At 46.3% G+C, this 20,691-nt stretch overlaps 1 protein-coding gene across 2 annotated transcripts in view; it reads left to right on the top strand.

Annotated features, from left to right (window-relative positions):
- Window positions 1-16,542, top strand: part of LOC138471851 (collagen alpha-1(II) chain-like) — a 1,536,387-nt gene extending 1,519,845 nt beyond the window's left edge. For both annotated transcript variants that reach the window (XM_069609694.1, XM_069609695.1), the window contains 3 exons: window positions 6,625-6,705; window positions 7,881-8,069; window positions 14,215-16,542. In XM_069609694.1, the coding sequence (XP_069465795.1) occupies window positions 6,625-6,705; window positions 7,881-8,069; window positions 14,215-14,364 (420 nt within the window). In that variant the 3' untranslated portion in view covers window positions 14,365-16,542. The remainder of the gene's footprint in view (window positions 1-6,624; window positions 6,706-7,880; window positions 8,070-14,214) is intronic.
- Window positions 16,543-20,691: the final 4,149 nt, after the last annotated feature.

The raw sequence follows: 20,691 nt of genomic DNA, 5'->3' as shown, positions 1-20,691 counted from the left end.
CTCATGTGCAAGTGGAGTGAGCATTCGCTGCTTCTGCCCTGTTGCGATCAGTGGTCCTTGGGGCCTCGGGGAATGAGCCCGGCTCCCTCAACATAGTTAAGATCACCTGTGCAGTCTGGAGGAAGATGGCGGGTAGGATGGGTGTCAGCACCCTGGATTCACCACTCATCCCAGCTCGGCATGTGGCGGGATTGGCCATCACGGGAGAGAGTGCATGCCTGCTATGCATCTCCACCTTTTGGGACTTTTTTATTGACGATGTGTTTCTTTCTCTGCAACAGGCTAGAACAGAGGGGGGGAGTACTGCTTTGGATATCTTTTTGTCCTTCCAGGTACGGTATCTGTTCAAGGCACACTTCCTCTCATTTCCCCATCAACCCTCTACGTGGGCACTGCTGCAGGCGGTGATTCAGTGGCGGGGTGAGGCTCGCCTTGTATCGCGAATCTATAGCAGCCTGTCCAGTCCTGCATGTTCTTGTCCACAGAAGCTGCTGAACCCCACAGATCCCCTGAAGAGTGTGGTCAACAGCTGATTTATGGAGCAAATGAAGTCCCTACTTCTCCAGGGGAAAGGGAAAGTGGAGAAAATAAAAAATAACACAGATTCTGCTCTTCAGTCTAGGCACAGATCTGAAGCGGGCTAAAGAAACTGTGACTGATTACAAACTTCACAATCTAACACCCCCTCCCCCTATTCCCTAAGAAACTAATAATAACTGTGACCCTCTGCGAGGAGGTATGAATAAATTCTTTGAGAAATTGAAGAAAAAATTCAGTGGACTGTGTAACTATCAACCTTGTACCATCAGTTATTAAACAGTTCCTTTTAACTTAAAACAGTGAACATTGAAGAATGTTATCTTGCTAGTAATTAATCCCAGGAAATCCCAAGACTGAACGCCTTTAACTTGAGATCAAACTATTTGCAGCTTTATCTAAAAAAATAACCAAAATCTGTAAACTGGTTCAGCAGTTTTAGACTGTATTTCTCTGCTGGAGCTCTTTAAGACTTGTAAACCACTTTAGTCATTAAAAGCTGAATTTGTATTCACTGCTTTTGCACTTTCAAATAGTAGCGTAGCAAGAGAATCATTTCCGAGCTCTCATCTGACTAAACCGCTAATCTGCGCACTTTCGCGCATGTACGCAAGAAGATTGTCCTTGACGAGAAACACTAACTGAATCAGGCGACTGGAAAGAACATGAATTCCGTTCCGTCTTCGTGCATGCGCGCTTATTGATTTACAAACAAAACACTCTCTTGCTTTCCGAGACTTGCTTGTACTCGGCACGCACAAATAGTCTGCCTTTTAAAGGTGATTGAAATTCACCAGAAAAACAGTCTTGAAATGACACGCCTCAGACACTGCCTCACAGTCTGAAGCATGAATTTAACTTGGACGCGAAGAGCGCACGCCAAAAGAAAGCAAGCAAAATACCAAGCTTGCTTATAATTAGGCCTTAACATGAAGAGAATTGCTGTTATCTCTAACTACCTAAACTATATTATACATTTAGATTCCAAAAATAAGTGCTGGAAGTCTTTTCCTAATTAAAGCTTCACACACTGTTTTCATCAGATACGCTGTGCTCCCACCAATTTTACTGGATGTCTTCTCCCACGTTGATGTCTGCTTAGTAGATCTTCTCTCTCAGATTCTTATTTACTGAAAATCTTGTAACTTGGCCTTAAGCTCAGGAACTGACACAAAAACCTCCCTGATCTTCTCTGGACAATGAAAGGCAGTTTAGAATGCCTGTTTATTCTTCAGGTGCCAATCTGCACCAATCGGCAACCAGCTTCATCTCCACCATGATGGATTGGGGAACTCTCCCTCTGGAAACAGAGTAGTTAAGGACCAAACCAAAAAACGAGTGCCTACTAGTGCCCTTACCCCAGGATAACGATTAAGTTATCAAGAAATCAAGTGATAATTGATAATCCAGAACCTAGAACTAACACCTTCTCATGACAGACATCCTTTGGGAGGGGGAGGCGATGAGCCAGCGGTGGGAAAGGGATCTTGGCAGAGGAATTTTGGATGAAGACTGGAAATATGTGCTAGGCCAAACCCTGAAAGTATCCCTGCATTCGAAATTCAAACGAATACACTTTACCTTCCTGCATCAGGTCTACCATAGCCCGGCCAGGCTTCACAGGCATTTCCCCTCCACGCCAGATGCATGTTCCAGATGCGGGATTTGCCCGGCAGGGTTTCTCCATTTAGTTTGGGAGTGTGCACAGATTTTCCGGTTCTGGGAGGATGCATTGGCAAGAGTCTTGCTGATTATTGGGGAACAATTGGAGCCGGATCCCATGGTGGCACTTCTGTGAATGCACAAGGTCCTTGCCACGGGTGTCCAGGCGCCTTGCAGGCCTGCTACTCGCCGTAGCATGGGGGAAGGGTCATCCGCCAAGTGTACAGGGGTGGCTGCAGGATGTGGCCTATTGTCATGACATGAAGACAGCATTCATTCAGACACTGCCGCTACATGCCCGGCCGCCGGAGATATGGGCGCTGTATGAACATTATTTGATCAGAGCGGTTAAATAAGTATGTGGTATGCAACTGCAGGCGAATCTCTGTGTAATGTACATTGTTGATATACACTGTGTAATGCACATGGTGAGTTGCAGTTGGGGGTCGGACTCCTTGTTTGTGTTGGTTGTTGTTGTAAAATGAAAAATAAAGTATTAAAAAAAAGAAATAGAAGTAGTTTGGTGGCAGCTACATTTTGGTTTTGGCTTAACCAGTTCAAGCCATTTTACTGCATTGGTAGCCTTTGGGGCACTAATGCATTTATGTAGACCAGCTCTTGGCCATTTTGTGTTTCAGGGTTCCCTCTCTTCATGGAAACCACGAGGGCACAAAATGGATATTCTGACCATGTGGGCTTTGTTAGCCCACATAGCTCTCTCCTTAGTGACTGAAAGTGGAGATGGCCAACTTAGGTCCATGAGCCCTCCCTCTCACTTCCTGTGGGGGTGGTCTAGGGTGAGTGGCAGCCCTACTGACAAACCAGTGTGGTTGGTTATCTGACTTTTTGCCATCATTCCCCTCTTGTGATGGGAGGACTGGTCTTTGGCCAGCCCTTTTTTGCTTTGGCCCTGCCTGGTCCCTGTTCCTCTTTCTTGCTTCTGTGCTCTGGATCCTGAATGAAGCAGGTCTGCTGTTTGTCCACTGATTCGTGCAGTTTTTAACACCAACGGCCGTACTGGCCCAGTTGAGTGATTTTGGCATATCCCAGTTTGTGTTTTCTGCTCCTGAAGGACCAGTGTTTCTGAATCCTCCTGCTGCCTCTACTCATCTTCTGAGTTCAATCTTCCAAGCGTGGACTAGTTTCTCAGCCGTTTATCACCACTTCTTGCCGTTTATCACTGGGACCCTCTGCTTGGCTGGGGGTCGCTGCTGTTGCCTGGAAGGGCAATGGGACACCAACACCCCATCTGATCTGCTACTTGGGATATCCAAATGTGCCTCCAGCTGTTAATCCCACCCTGCATCATTTTCTGCTGAGCTGCCACACTTGTGTGTCCACCAAATCACCGGGAGCTATATTCACATGCTCCCTCGCCTTCCCAGAGTTTTCCTCAACTGGTTCTTCACTTAAAACTTGAAGGTCGATGTTGTGGGAAGGCTGTTTTTTCCTTTGCTTGGCTTTGAGGTTTATGGGTTCAAGCCACTGGGCACCGGATTCTGTAAATTGTTATTAGGAAGCCTGGGCTATTTCGCTGTGTGGAAGCTGTTGTCGGTGAAACGGCCATTGTGAGTTCTTAAGGGTCCTAGGGTGGGTGACTATTAAAGCTACTCAGGGGTCCCACTGGTAGGGGTCCCACTGGTCCAGCTTTGGGAATCTTTCTCAACTGCATTTCCGATTGACTTACATTAGGGGTACACCTGCTCTCCTACATTTTCCTCTCTGGCATTTGGTTCACCTTCTGACATTGGTGGTCACGTCTGGTCCTCGCTGGGGTCTTTTGATCCAATATCCACACCTGCGGGGTAAACAGACTTACCTGCATTTCTCCCAATAAAGCCTATGGCCTATTGACTTTATCCAATGAATTCCTATGAAACATTCTACCCCTCCTAGAACTCTCCTAAAGTTACAATAGGGGATACGTACTACCCTTGGACATTGTTCCAGTACCCACAAGGGGTTCAGGGAGATCTGGACCAATAACTAGAATTTTAGGACTCACCTCTGATTTTTAATGTCTTTTTGAAATCTTGCTGTACATTTCTTCCCTTTGCGAAAGTATTGTTACACTGTAGCGAGTTTTGGTGACTGTGAATATTTCCTCCTGAAGTGTACTGCAAAGGTAACTGTTTCTAAAATGTATCTTTCATTCTTGCAGGCCTTTCGCTATGGTTTTGAAATGTTTCCTACCCATTTATCAGTATATTTAATTACCACGTGTGAAGTTGTAGTATTTTTAGTTCTGTGCTCTAGTCTAGAGGATCAACATTAAAACGGATGTGTAGGTTATTTATCCTGCTGGTTGAAATGTCTACTTCCCTTTTTTATCCTACCCCCTATCTACATGTGTTAGTTCCTGTCCACCTGGTCTAGGAGCTCCCACATGTAACGGGGGCAGGTTGTGTCTTTAGGACACTGAACTTTATTGTGCAGGCCTGTAGGGTCTTACCTACTTTGCTAGGTTGTGTGGTTCTCTTGTGCCCCTGCCCCTCCACTGGTTAATGTATGCTGGTTGTCTATCCGAGATAGTTGACCCACATAAAGGCAGTGGGATGAGGAGGGTCCTTAGAGACATATACTGTATTTATAGTGTACTCTGTCTTTTTTTTCATACTGTATATTATATGTTAAGTACGTATTTGACCTGATAGAGTTATGTATATGTAACAAAATAAAGATCTATAGTTTTCAGTATATCCGTGTGCTGGGCACCATTCTCCCTTTTCAGCTCTGGACTTGCCCTAAAGCTGGTGCGCCCCCCCTGCCATCTCCATCTTCTCCTCCTCAGCCCTCCCCTCCCCCAACCCCATTGCACATTTACCTGCATCACAACATGCCACCTCTTAACACCTACCAGCCGCTATGGACAGCGACAAGGGACTCGGACCCAAGTCATAGTTGCAAACATTTTCAGAATGGACTACCTTTGGTGAAGGCGCTCATAGCCCCACACACCTCTTCATCAAATGGAATGGGTTTTCTTTTGGTCAAACTATTCGCACTTCGAGCAACATGCTGGCGTGCTGATAGCCTTAACACCCCACTCTGCAGGTAGGGTTAGCCATTGACAGACCTCATCCATTGCCAAGTCCTTCTTTGGCTCTGGATGGCGATGGCCAGTCCCACCTGCCGATGCAGATTTTAAGGCTATATCATTTTTCTTATCAGCTCAACATTCCCAACGTAGATCTTCCTCTTCCCTCGCCTGATAACGGGGTGCATGCTGCGATTGCAGCAATAGCATCTCACCAAGATTTTGACCTACCTCTGGGTGTTTGTAAATACTTCAGAATCTTGCAGCCTATAAACCTCTGGAATATGCGCACTCAGAACTATGTCTCTGGAACTGACCGCCTGAATTTTAGAGCATCAAATCTTAAGGCATTAGATGTTGCTCACTAGGGGTTCAATGCAACAAAGTTCATTTTTCCTTTTGTGCAAAGCTGTTACGTATCTACCTGTGCAATGGCAACCTCTAAGCCGGCCCAGACTGGCCTATGGGGCAATAGGCCCATGGCCACACCAACAACACAAAATGCTGGTGTGCCCAGTTTTATTGGTCAAAGTGGGCGACTTTTTTTGACCAATTTGGACCAGTTTGATGAGTTCATTCACTCTGCGGCTAGTGGTTTTGACAAGTGTTGCTGAATACATATTCTTTAAAATGCACAATTTGCATCACACTTTGTCAAAAAAACTCCCCCTTGGGTATTATTCAAACAATTTCCGAAAAGGAATGAATAACCATTTGCAACTGTGGGACAAATTTTCATTGGTGCCCGAGACAATTTGATGGCCCAGTCCGACCCTGCTAAGAGCAGGTTTTATTGCTCCATCCTTTGTCAAATATAGGCCATGTGGACAAGCCTTCACTCTTAGCCCGGTAGAAGCTCATTCCATGTCCATTTTCCTCCATTGAGTATTATTTTGTTCTCAGGAGGAGGGGGCAAGATTTTCCTTTTCTCTTATCAGTATATTCATCGGTTGTTGAAAATCTGGCGTACTTTGCTGTGCCAAGAAAATACCTATGTGGCAGACAGGCACTCTAGAAGTGTACTTAACCAAATCCAGATCTGCACTCGTTTTTACTATTTGTTAACACTACGGAGAACCATCTGGACTAGTAACAAGGTTTTGAACAAGAGATGGGCGTTTGGGTGGCAGAATGTCATCAATAAGTGGACGCGTCTTTCTGCCAGTCTGTGAACGTACACTATCCAAACAGAATATCACTAAGTAGATCAAGCCATAGAAAGTGTTAAGTAGCTAGAATTCATTGTGGAACAACTGCTGGACCAGCGAACACTGATTGAATGGCCTGATGAGTAAAATTCTTACTTGTTGGTGGCATATCGCATGCATTGTTACTAAGCTTGTCGGTGTGTGGCTGATGTGTGACCTCTCCTTCTCTGGAACTCCTAGGTACCCGTGAGAGCGTGGCTTGCAGACTACACCAGCCAGGACAGCTTCCAGTGGTTCAGCTCTCTTCCCAACGGATTCTCGGTAAGAATCTCCAGCAGCGAAGCTTGTGTTGCCAGAAGGATGACCTCACAGCGCTATTCATGTGAAGTCTCTTTTGCTTTAGATGTTGGTGGGACCAGCTGTGTCCCCAGCGCACCCCAAACCCTAAGAAGAAAAAGCACCACTGTACTTTCCTTTATGCTGCTACTGGTACAGCACGATTTTTAAATCTAAATGACACATAATGGAAAAAACAGACAAGCGCTCAATAGTTTTTTATCAACTGCCCCAGGGCAGGACAAAGACTGATATGTTTGGGATATTTCTTCTGTGTGAAAGATAATGAGCTAAAGACTCTGGGTAAGGCTCTTGTAACCAGGACTAATGTCTGGCAGAGGGACTCCCAGGACCCCCCTTTTTAATTTGCAAGGCAGAAAGAAAGCCAAACAGCAATATGGCAAATAATAAGTGAAAATCTTGTAGCGTGGCCATTTTAGGTGCACTAGCACGTTTAAAAGCCTTATGCAGTAAATGAAAATGCGCACACTAGAAATAACACAAAGATGGTAAATATATATCTGCTGCCACCAGCTTGTCTTTAGGCACATAAAAGTAACCAAAAATCCCAGATGTAAAAGACTACAATGATACAAATGTTTCCCCATTGCACTGCATTGTAAGATGCTGTGTGCAAGGTAAAAAAGTTACAAAAGTGTAAACGACAAATGGGAAACATAGTTTCCCAGTACTGATAGTCTGAAGGACTGATCTGTTTCCCCAAAACAAAATGAACAAAAGGCCACGTCACTGTAAAAAGTCAGGACAGGCTCACAAACAAAAGCAAAACGTTTGGGGGTCCATAAAACTATGGAGGGAAAGTTGCTAAAAGAGAAATCTTTCCTATCGCTTGCCAATGGGACACTTTTATAAGCATCCTGCCTGGCTCGAGAACCTGGTGATATCACTCCTAGGTCCCTCTGACAATGCCTGGGAGCTCACTTCATCACAACTCCCAAAGCTTACATTTGTAACATGGCTTCACACATATCCTAAAATGTCTTCTAGAGTGCTATGTTGACAGTGGATTTTTAGTTGCTCTCAGTTAGGGGTTGTATGAACCTTTTGCAGAGTGAAGCCTCCAGTGGTGGGGAGCCTTGGGGCAATACTCTTTATTGGTATGTGTGGATTTCACCTCTATTTATCTCTTACTCCTGCAGTTTGAGTATGCCAACAGCAGTACTGTTCAGCTCCGATTCCTCAAGCTGCACAGCACCCTTGCCACACAGACGGTTGCATACTCCTGTCGGGCTGAAACAGAGAAGGAGCAGAAGCCAGCTGAGATGGAGGTGAAGTTCCTGGCTGATACCAGGGAGCAAAGCTACCTGGCAACTCTGCAGGGATGTGAGGTAAGATGGCACACTGCTATCCTTTATAGCAGATGATAGCATTGTGAAGACTAACAGTTCCATTCTATGCGCAATCTCTATGTGGACTCTCCGGGGTGCCTACTGTCCAGACACAACATGACACAAGGCTACTGACAAGGCTACTGACACTGTGGTTTACCTCATAGGCCTATCAGACAGAGTAATTTACTGCCTTAAATCCTGCCAGGACACCATCTTACCATAGATAGCCACAGTCTACACTATTGGCAATCCCACAGAGTTCACCCTCATTGGTGTTGGCAAAACCCAGCTCGTATTAGAGGACTGGATCTGAAATGAACCTCAAGGGATTCTCCCTCGCCTTCTCTGGTTTGAAATGTCTGCCCTTTTTTGTCCATGGCCTTCAAAGGAGCACATAAAAGGGAAGCAGACCAGGCTTGATACCAGCTAAGTTTTTTAAGTTACCTCTGGAAAAAAACAAACCTTTCCTCTGTCCGATCTCAGTGCAAGCCTGTGTTCTCTTTGGATCTGTGTGATCACTGAGCGCTCAAAAATATCGCAAACTGACATTTCAAGTGCAAAAATGCAGGCACACTGTGATTACATAGGTATCACATCCATTGTGCAATGGCACAATCCCGGCCTCACAAGTGTGGGGGATACCGCTGCAACACCTGAAAACCTTATACCGCACAATGGGAGTGGAGGACACCCCAGCAACCGCTGTTCCCCTTGTGCAGCATAGCGGGGATTCCGCATTTCTGATTACTGCAAATGCGCAGTAACCGTACATTTGTTATTTTTTTTCTCTGTATGTTGATGCAATAACTTCTCTTCCACGTTGATGGGGGCTGTTTCCTCCTCTCCCAGTTTGCTCAATCTGGCGTTACCCCAACTCTCAAGGACATCCATCAGCTGCCACTGCATGCCCCTGTAGAGTGCAAATCACTATGAATCATCTAGAAATCCCTCCCCTTTGGCACACCAGCCACCTGAAGAAGAAGGTACCCCTAGGTGGACACATGTGTCTCACCATGCTCCAACACAATGCTACTGAAGGTCCAAAACGGTATTAAGGAATGAACCAGAAGAGAAGCCTTCTCATTGTTCCCAAGTACTGTTTTTCTCTACCCATTCTACTGAGACTCACCCCAAATTACAACACTTTAGAATCTGGCTGGAAAGCCCTCCACGCCCTTATCCTTCATTTCTTTCCTCCATCTAACACTTCCGCCAGCAAATTCTGTGCTCTTGAAAATCTCTGCTATGAGCTATATAAACTGTTATGGCAAAGGTTCTGAGCTGTGACTAGGCTATGAGCCCATGGCAAGTCACCCCAGCACTTTCCTGTCACTTTGAATTAGGGAGCATACATGCTGTCTGGCAAAGCGTGTTAGGTGGAACTCTTTATTTAGTAACACTAAAATGAATCAATAGCTAAAATGATATGACTATACATGGCAGTTCTACCTGGAGCCCAGGAAAGCCTGTTAGCAGGGCAGCAAAGGTCAGATATGGTGAGTATTTAAGTAGGATGTCTGGAGTCAGGACTGAATCAACATGTTGTGTTTGTCAGGAAGAATATAGAGAAAGTTTAAATGTGATGACCCCTCAATGAATGGGTGGCAGACAAAGATTTGAAAACGTACATGTTTGTTATTGGCAGCTCGGCGGAAACCAAGCTTCCAGTATTCCTATAAAATGAGGGAAACTGTGACTACAATTTTTCAACCACTAGACTGAGTGATGAAGCAATTAGATGTACCCTTGAACCCAAAGACACATTGTGATGAGGCTCAGCATCCTGCACAGGATCACACTCTGAAGGTGAATCACAGCTTAGATCTGCGGTAAGAGCCTTCTGAGTTGATCAGAAAGAACTGTGAGCAGTGCAGCCTCCCCATAACTTGTTGGGATAAGCTCGGTTGAAAGACACCATGACCCCGTAGCTCAAAGATGGAGATTTGCTTCTTGTCTTACATGGTTAGTCATGAAAGGGAGGGAGTGGCCTACAGTTAGAAAAAATTACCATGAACAAAAAAACATTCTTCTACTGGAACGCAGAGGGAACACGGCTTGCATCGCTGAGCCACCGCCTGTCTACTGGACCTGTGTCATCTGCCACTGCATCCTAGCCAAGTATCAGTTGAACGTTGTCTGCAACCCAGCAACAACTCTGGTAACTCTAAAGTCCTCATTCTTGCTGGAGAATCTTCTTTAGTCATCAGAATGATTGGTTCCTTGCTAGACACTGGGGCTCATTATAGGTTTGGTGGTATCTCAGCGGTAAATCCACTGAGATACCACTAAACTGAATGACTGTTACCGCCACTTGGTCCAGCAGTATTACCGCCAGATTACAAGTAGCGGTAGGCAGTGTTAGTCCCCATTAATTGGAGTCCATTGGACTGCATGGGTGATTTTTGGCGGAATTACTGCTGCAGTAATTTCACTGTGGTCATTCTGTAGAGATTTCTGCCAAAGTTATAGCTGAACAGTAATGCGGTGGTATACAGTAATGCCCCTGTCTTTTACCCACAATGCCCAACTTGTAATGAGCCCCACTGTCTTTTACACTTGCCAGTGACATTTGGCTTTATTATAGTCACCTATGTGTTGCATTGCCTCCTATCTTGGACACGCCTTGTGACAGCAGACCCAAGTCGATCAGGCTGGGTTACCCTAATTTAGCAGGGTCACATCCTAAAGATCTGAACTATCCATTTCACCAATTACTCCACTGCAGTTCTGCATTTCGTTTACGGCACAGCAGTAAATAAATATTTATTTTGAGTAATATGCTGTCTGGATATTCCCTTATTATGTGTATTAAAGTGGTTTATATACCCGTATCCGCCCTGCTCCTCTCCTGAGACTGCTTCTATGTCAGTCCTTCTACATTTACCACTGAGAGACAGGTGGACTTAAGGGTAACCATGTTGCCTAGATTTGGGTTGACCTCTCTCATACACTGAACACAAGGAAAGAGAGGAATCCAAGTAGCATTAAATATGTAATGTAATGTAAAGTGGTCTTATATAGCGCCCTTCTGACAATAATGTTGGTCTGGCTGCACATGGCTCTGTAAGAAAGGAGGGCAGGGTGTGTTAGTCGGATAGGGGAAGGCAGATGCAGAAACCTTTGGTGTTGATGTGTGCAGGTCGTAAGTGGCCGTTACCTGTGTGTCGATATGAACATCTCTATGGAGCTCATTAAGAGTATGGCTGTATGGGAAAAAATTGGCAGTAACGGAATAACCACCACTTTTCCTACGGAGTGGAGGATTTACCCCAGCATCATGTTGAAGGTAAATCCTCCCACTTTCCACTGAAAATCGGCAGAATTACCGCAGCGGTAATTCCGCTGGCAGTAATTCTGCCAAAAATGCTCCAAAGAGTCCAGTGGACTCTGGGGATTAACTGCCACTTGTAATCCGGCAGTAATTCTGCCAGACCAAATGGCAGTAACAGTAATTCTATTGGGTGTTCTATTGGTTGGTATTCTGGTCGATTTACTGCCAGAATACCACCCAACAACTCGTAATGAGCCCCACGTGGTTTGTGGTTGGTACTGACCAGGCAGGTTAGCCATATGGGCAGCCCTCTGGCTGTGCATGCAAAAATTAACAGGATGGTTTTTAAAAGCGGTTGGATAGGGTCTGAATCGATTAGGTTTACTAGACCTAGGAGGTCGTCTGTAGGAGTGTGGGAGGTGTAAAGATGCAAAATGTTAGTAGTGAGGAGTTAGTTGAGGGAGGAATGAGGTGGAGAGGGGAGGTGAGGGTGTTTTCACTTCCTGGCTATTGGTGGTAAATTTCACTGAGATTAAATGTGCAGACCAGTGTCACGCAGGAGTGTTTCCATGAGTCACATTGGTTTTCCGCAGATGGTAGTGCCAAGAGTTCTGGGAAACGCGTGTCGTAAATTACCCTAAATTTTCGTTGCTCAGCTTCTTCCCTTTCTTTCAAAGTGGTTGTTTAAAAAGTCAAGTCTTGAGCTGTTTCCTGAAAGTGAGGTGGTTCTCCTCCAGGCAGAGTGGTTTGTGTAGGGTGTTCCACCATTTTGTGGTCAGAACTGAAAAAGAGGATCCTCCTTGTAGTTTCTTGTTGAAGTTGGTGCATTGATGGATCCTAGTGTTCTGGAAGGAGTGTAGTATTGAAACTTACTTCTGAAGGATGAAACCCCCCCTCCATTGTATGAACGATGAGTGATGAACACGGTTTTGAAATTAACCCTTTTGTTGATGTGCAGCCAGTGGAGAGTATGAAATGCTGGTGTGTTATGTTCAAATCACTTCAGTCTGAGTAGTAGTCTTGCTGCTGCCTTTTGAAGTTTTTGAAGTTTCCTCCTTCTCCAGCATTGGATCTCTCATGGATTCACATGCTTTGAATTTTCCCCATCATAAGGCTGGGGAGGATTCCCAGGCCGACGACGGGGAATATTCAAAGCATGTGAATCCATGAAAGATACCAATGCTGGAGAACAGGAGTTACAGGTAAGGAACGTACTATTTAGGTAATCTAGGATTCCGAGATAGAAGCTGTTTGCCTAGTCTAATCTGGATAGTATTAGAAAACCTATGGCCAGGGCCCTGTGGGAGAATATTAAGTTTGGTAAGGAGTGGAGTAGCATGCAGAGCTGAGAGAAACAGCTTCTAACAATGGCTCTGATCTGCAGATCAAGAGTGAGGGTGTTGTCCATTTTCGTTCCAAGATTTCTTACTATAGTTGATGGGTTTGGGCAACAGTCCATCTAGGCCAAGAGATTGTGGTGGAATTGGAACCTGAATATCCCAGTGTGCATTTACAACTAAACGCTTATAAAGACATGGGCCCTCATTAGGACCCAGGCGTTAAGGGGTTTACGGCGCCGTAAACGGCGCCGACCCTTAACGCCTGATTCCAAGGTCCCTTTGCGGGATGGTGATTTTAACGCCTGCTTTTTGCAGGCGTTAAAACCCATGCCGCAAAGGGATCTTGGTGCTAATTACGCCACCGTAATTTACAGTGGCGTAATTAGCGCCTTTCCCCATTCCCATTATACCCTATGGGGCAAAAATGGGAATGGGGAAGGGTAAAATGGGAAATGGGGATTTACCGCCCCACTCACCTTGGAATGGGGCGGTAAATCCGCCATCCGCCATGGTGTAAACATAGTTTACACCATGGTGGTAAGGGTACGACCCAGGCGGTAACTTACCGCCTGGGTCGTAATGAGGGCCATGATATACTTTCCTATCTTCTTCTACCGTCTTGTTTGCAATTTAAAGCACTCCTCAGTGATGGCTAAATATTTGGTCATGTATAAAATGCATACAAAAATTAAATCTGTACTAGAGATAGTGACCTTTGTGAGTGGTAGGATAGTGTAAGGCTTGTTTGGAAAGCTGACTGCGTAATGAGTGATGTCTCATGAGTAGCACTTGATGGCTCCACACAGTGCATTTTGCCACTAGACGTTATGAAACTTCAGGTACCTCCTACAACATACAAGTGTTTTTTTCTTTTTTTTAATTGTTCATCTTCCAGATAATTCTCTTTTGGGCACTGACATCCCCTCTCAAGGGACCATCATCTATACCCATGACCCACCAAGCACAATCCCCTTGCTCTCACGGCCTTCCTGAAATATAAAAGCCTTCCAAATGCCTACTGTGGGTCATTACTCAATGCTTCCCTCCCCATCCAACAATCTGCAACATCATTCCAGGAACTGCCAATCACAGGTTGTTTTCAGGATGTTTCCAACCCAACCATACTCACTCCTGGTTCACCAGGGATAGTCCCTTCTCTCATCCACCACTACAATCCAAAAACTACAGTTGCCTGGGACTATCACAACTCAATGGATAAGTCTTCATAGGAAGAGGTTCTACCCCCCTCAAGCAAATTCCATGTACTCTTACAAAGTCATATTGTGATGTATGAGTAGGGAAGGCAATCACATGTTGTTTCAGCAGGGGGGAAGATCTACTGTCCAAGCCTTTATGCACCCCTCTTTGTTAATAGCTCTACCCAGTCCTATCTCACTGAAAGAAACCAAAAGAGCTTGAATGAGAAATGATGATCCGATTCCACTTCCATTCATTACAGCTCACATGCTTAGTGTTTCTGAGAAGCAGCAATCAGCTTGTACCAATTGTAATGAATCCTCTTTTTTTGCAGTTTCAAAACAAGTCTGTGTTCATGGACACCATCCTGACGTTTGCCACAGAGGAGCTGGCCTTACTGCCTCTGCGAGATGTGGCTGTGTTCCACAGCGGGGAGGCCTCACACCACTTCGGATTCACCATTGGACCAGTCTGCTTCAGCTGAAGAGAAGAGTCATCCTCAGAAACACCTGCCGTGGGGTGCAACGACCTTGTGCTACCTCCTTACACACAAACAGGGGAGTGAAGGGCCTGAAAAGGAAACACTCCTCTTTCCCTGAAAATCTTTCGGGTGCTACAATTCCTATTTATAAGACATTTTTTTATACTACGGCGACCGTAAGCCATGGACTGAAGCTCCTTCTGAAGGACTTAAATATTGTTTACAAAGGACAGACTTTAATGATATATATATATAATACGGTGCTAATTTAATGCGCGACTGACGTCTTCCTTAGGTCTTCAATTCCTAAATATCCAGGGATTACCCCGTGTTTTTTTAGTTTGTTTTAACAATGTTGTTTTGCTGTTACACTTTGCACACTGTTCTACACAGTCTTCATTTCTGTGCCATCCTCAGATACCAAATGTATAACTGAATTCTTTCCACATCAGTGACGCATCTGAATCAGTGGTGGGCAGCCGACTAAAGCCAACTTGCTGTTCAGTTAAATGATTTTCTAATGACGCAAAGTTGACCTCCAAAATGATGACGCCTCTCTCATTTAAAATCTTAAAGTGGCCTGAGATGTGGCTCTGCATTGCGTCCCCTATGTACTGCGATTCTCCACACAACGTGTATCCGTCCACTGCTGAAGTACTTGAACCTTCGTAAGGAATAGGATGTGGAAGGAGAAGAAAACAGGGGATATCTTTATGGTACCAAGAGCCACTGTAGCAGCTCTGCTGGGCAGAGCTTAGCATTTGATTTTGACAATAGTCCTACTTTCCAAGAGAGATAGTTGATATCTCAGTGCCATAGTTTGGAACTAAAACCAGGGTTGTCCCTGCTGGCACTGATGAATTTGGCACTTGTGGGTTTATTTCTGATTCCATGTCCCCTCTATTGTTTCTCCTCCCGTCTCTGGCCTTTTGCCCTCAAGGTGACGGTATGACACTCATCCTGGCTGTCACGGCACTCTGGGCACACAGCGTGGCAAGTAGGCCTTGATATTTTTACCAATGTACGAACACTTTTTCATGGGTAACTAAGCTGTTGGTGGTGGGTAAAGGCGTGAGAAAACCAGTGACATTGAGACCTGTGGTAACAGAGAATTCAGAAGTCCAATTTAGTTAGTTTAAGGTCGTGTCTGCTGGGTTATTATTGTAACTACACAAACGTCATGGCACAGTGCCGTGGAACCCCATAGGACAACCATAGCTGGAGTGCTATTGCACTGCCATAAAGGAAAAAATAAGAGCCAGAGAAATCATTGGCGCTCTCTTTTCTATAAATGGGGACTATTGTAAAAGGGGAAATTGAGCTATTATAGGGTTGCAAGGTCTTCTTACATGGAATAACTGCGCCACACAATAGTCTTTTTCAAGGAATTGTATTGAAATAATTTGAATAAATCTATATATAAGAATTATTTGAGTGCCCTGTTTGCCACGTGTTTCGGCTTCACAAGAGCCTTTTTAAAAATAGGGCATATGTTCAATTCACATTTCTTTACATAAGTGCACAAACATACGTGCATGTAATCAATTACATACTTACAGACACAGAAAGGATTCTTCAAATTATTTCAATACAATTCCTTGAAAAAGACTATTGTGTGGCGCAGTTATTTTGTGTGAAAACTAAAACTAAGATACTTATCCATGGAGGTCGGGGCTTTGGTTCCTCCGAACCTTTTCACACCAACGCGACACGCCTGAACAGGAGAACAATTAGGTTGCAGGGCGTAGGAAGTTGGAACCCCCAAAAAAAAACTCTGCATCACAGTCCTACTCTAAGGATGGGGAAAGGAGTACAGCATTGGCTACTCTGATCCTATTTAAATGTGTGCCTTCGTAACATCATGTTGGCATAAGTGGCCACACTTTGAACTGAAATACCTCCGTTGGTGCGTCTGATGAAGCAGACAGTACAGAACTGTCTCTAATGTATGTTTTCTTAAACTGAATCAGGAAGAACCAGCCAAAGTATTTCTGACTGACCCTAACGTTTCCCGTAATGTCATGTATTGTATTGTTGGCTTTCACCTGCGTCTCTGGAATTATATTTCTTTTGCCGCACCACACAGGTGATGCGCTGATCATTTTGGGTTTTATGTACATTCCCCATGTTCTTGGAAAACTGTCAATATTTTTGCGTGAAATACATCCTGTCTGTCCCAAACTTCAGGACTCTTCTTTTAGTCTGAGTGGCTTTTTGTGAAGTGAGCAGCTGATGATTGCAGTGAGGGTAGAGGGCAAGTAACACCTCTTCTGGCTCTGATGATTCCAGTGAGGGTAGAGGACAAGTAACACCTCTTCTGACTCTGATGATTGCAGTGAGGGTAGAGGGGCAAGTAACACCTCTTCTGGCTCTGATGATTGCAGTGAGGGTAGAGGGGCGGGTAACACCTCTTCTGGCTCTGATGATTGCAGTGAGGGTAGGGTAACACCTCTTCTGGCTCTGATGATTCCAGTGAGGTTAGAGGGGCAAGTAACACCTCTTCTGGCTCTGATGATTGCAGTCAGGGTAGAGGGGCGGGTAACACCTCTTCTGGCTCTGATGATTGCAGGAGGGTAGAGGGGCGGGTTACACCTCTTCTGGCTCTGATGATTGCAGTGAGGGTAGACGGGCGGGTAACATCTCTTCTGGCTCTGATGATTGCAGTGAGGGTAGAGGGCAAGTAACACCTCTTCTGGCTCTGATGATTGCAGTGAGGCTAGAGGGGCGGGTAACACCTCTTCTGGGTCTGATGATTGCAGTGAGGGTAGAGGGGTGGGTAACACCTCTTCTGGCTCTGATGATTCCAGTGAGGGTAGTGGGGCAAGTAACACCTCTTCTGGCTCTGATGATTGCAGTGAGGGTAGAGGGTCAGGTAACACCTCTTCTGGCTCTGATGATTGCAGTGAGGGTAGAGGGGCGGGTAACACCTCTTCTGGCTCTGATGATAGCAGTGAGGGTAGAGGGGCGGGTAACACCTCTTCTGGCTCTGATGATTCCAGTGAGGGTAGTGGGCAAGTACCACCTCTTCTGGCTCTGATGATTGCAGTGAGGGTAGAGGGGCGGGTAACACCTCTTCTGGGTCTGATGATTGCAGTGAGGGTAGAGGGGCGGGTAACACCTCTTCTGGGTCTGATGATTGCAGTGAGGGTAGAGGGGCAGGTAACACCTCTTCTGGCTCTGATGATTCCAGTGAGGGTAGAGGGGCAAGTAACACCTCTTCTGGATCTGATAATTGCAGGGAGGGTAGAGGGGCGGGTAACACCTCTTCTGGCTCTGATGATGATTGCAGTGAGGGTAGAGGGGCGGGTAACACCTCTTCTGGCTCTGATGATTGCAATGAGGGTAGAGGGGCGGGTAACACCTCTTCTGGCTCTGATGATTCCAGTGAGGGTAGAGGGCAAGTAACACCTCTTCTGGCTCTGATGATTCCAGTGAGGGTAGAGGGGCTGGTAACACCTCTTCTGGCTCTGATGATTCCAGTGAGGGTAGAGGGGCAAATAACACCTCTTCTGGCTCTGATGATTGCAGTGAGGGTAGAGGGGCAAGTAACACCTCTTCTGGCTCTGATGATTGCAGTAAGGGTAGAGGGGCGGGTAACACCTCTTCTGCCTCTGATGATTGCAGTGAGGGTAGAGGGGCGGGTAACACCTCTTCTGGCTCTTATGATTCCAGTGAGGATAGAGGGCAAGTAACACCTCTTCTGGCTCTGATGATTGCAGTGAGGGGAGAGGGGCGGGTAACACCTATTCTGGGTCTGATGATTGCAGTGAGGGTAGAGGGGCGGGTAACACCTCTGCTGGGTCTGATGATTGCAGTGAGGGTAGAGGGGCGGGTAACACCTCTTCTGGCTCTAATTATTCCAGTGAGGGTAGAGGGGCAAGTAACACCTCTTCTGGCTCTGATGATTGCAGTGAGGGTAGAGGGCAAGTAACACCTCTTCTGGCTCTGATGACTGCAGTGAGGGTAGAGGGGCGGGTAACACCTCTTCTGGGTCTGATAATTGCAGTGAGGGTAGAGGGGCGGGTAACACCTCTTCTGGGTCTGATTATTGCAGTGAGGGTAGAGGGGCGGGTAACACCTCTTCTGGCTCTGATGATTCCAGTGAGGGTAGAGGGGCAAGTAACACCTCTTCTGGGTCTGATGATTGCAGTGACGGTAGAGGGGCGGGTAACACCTCTTCTGGCTCTGATGATTGCAGTGAGGGTAGAGGGGCAAGTAACACCTCTTCTGGCTCTGATGATTCCAGTGAGGGTAAAGGGGCGAGTAACACCTCTTCTGGCTCTGATGATTGCAGTGAGGGTAGAGGGGTGGGTAACACCTGTTCTGGCTCTGATTATTGCAGTAAGGGTAGAGGGGCTGGTAACACCTCTTATGGCTCTGATGATTGCAGTGAGGGTAGAGGGGTGGGTAACACCTCTTCTGGCTCTTATGATTCCAGTAAGGATAGAGGGCAAGTAACACCTCTTCTGGGTCTGATGATTGCAGTGAGGGTAGAGGAGCGGGTAACAACTCTTCTGGGTCTGATGATTGCAGTGAGGGTAGAGGGGCAGGTAACACCTCTTCTGGCTCTGATGATTCCAGTGAGGGTAGAGGGGCAACTAAGACCTCCTCTGGCTCTGATGATTGCAGTGAGGGTAGAGGGGCAGATAACACCTCTTCTGGCTCTGATGATTCCAGTGAGGGTAGCAAAACGGGTAACACCTCTTCTGGCTCTGATGATTCCACTGAGGGTAGAGGGCAAGTAACACCTCTTCTGGCTCTGATGATTGCAGTGAGGGTAGAGGGGCGGGTAACACCTCTTCTGGGTCTGATGATTGCAGTGAGGGTAGAGGGGCGGGTAACGCCTCTTCTGGGTCTGATGATTGCAGTGAGGGTAGAGGGGCGGGTAACACCTCTTCTGACTCTGATGATTGCAGTGAGGGTAGAGGGGCAGGTAACACCTCTTCTGGCTCTGATGATTCCAGTGAGGGTAGCGAAGCAGGTAACACCTCTTCTGGCTCTGATGATTCCAGTGAGGGTAAAGGGCAAGTAACACCTCTTCTGGATCTGATAATTGCAGGGAGGGTAGAGGGGCGGGTAACACCTCTTCTGGCTCTGATGATGATTGCAGTGAGGGTAGAGGGGCAAGTAACGCCTCTTCTGGCTCTGATGATTGCAGTGAGGGCAGAGGGGCGGGTAACGCCTCTTCTGGGTCTGATGATTGCAGTGAGGGTAGAGGGGCGAGTAACGCCTCTTCTGGCTCTGATGATTGCAGTGAGGGTAGAGGGGCGGGTAACGCCTCTTCTGGCTCTGATGATTGCAGTGAGGGCAGAGGGGCGGGTAACGCCTCTTCTGGCTCTGATGATTGCAGTGAGGGCAGAGGGGCGGGTAGCACCTCTTCTGGCTCTGATGATTGCATTGAGGGTAGAGGGGCGGGTAACACCTCTTCTGGCTCTGATGATTGCAGTGAGGGCAGAGGGGCGGGTAACACCTTTTCTGGTTCTGATGATTGCAGTGAGGGTAGAGGGGCGGATAACACCTCTTCTGACTCTGATGATTGCAGTGAGGGTAGAGGGGCAGGTAACACCTCTTCTGGCTCTGATGATTCCAGTGAGGGCAGAGGGGCGGGTAACACCTCTTCTGGCTCTGATGATTGCAGTGAGGGTAGAGGGGCAAGTAACACCTCTTCTGGCTCTGATGATTCCACTCAGGGTAGAGGGCAAGTAACACCTCTTCTGGCTCTGATGATTGCAGTGAGGGTAGAGGGGCAGGTAACACCTCTTCTGGCTCTGATGATTGCAGTGAGTGTAGAGGGGCAGGTAACACCTCTTCTGGCTCTGATGATTGCAGTGAGGGAAGAGGGCAAGTAACACCTCTTCTGGTTCTTGTTCAAGGCTGTTTGGGGAAGTTTCAGAATATTCACCTGGTGTTACATGTCGACGTGTGAACTGTGAAACGTTGTTATTTAATGGTCTTTGTATATGCTAGTTATTTGTTTGAAAGGTCGTTGTGTGGGTTTTCTTGCAGCCATTAAGTCTTATATCCTGGCCTCTTTTAGTGCTACACCTGTGACGTTGCTACACCTGTGATGTGTGATAACAATAAGAGGCAATACCCTGTGGGCAACAATAAAACACGTTATGATAGGTTCCTTCCTCCCATCGAGTCCTCATCTATGATATTCAAACTTCAGTGCCATCTGTCTTCAGGAACCTTCTTGCCACATCGGGCTGCATCAAGGCTCTGTATCCACCCTGCGCTGCTAAGTGCCCTATGCCTGGTGTGACGTCGAGGCCAGTATATATAGAGCCGCCATGCCCATGACCTCAGTTCCTTTTTTACAGCGCACTC

This window comes from Ambystoma mexicanum, chromosome 8 (assembly GCF_040938575.1).
Source record: "Ambystoma mexicanum isolate Mex_15411 chromosome 8, UKY_AmexF1_1, whole genome shotgun sequence".
Lineage (NCBI taxonomy): Eukaryota > Metazoa > Chordata > Amphibia > Caudata > Ambystomatidae > Ambystoma > Ambystoma mexicanum.
This window is presented reverse-complemented; position numbering and strand designations above follow the sequence as displayed.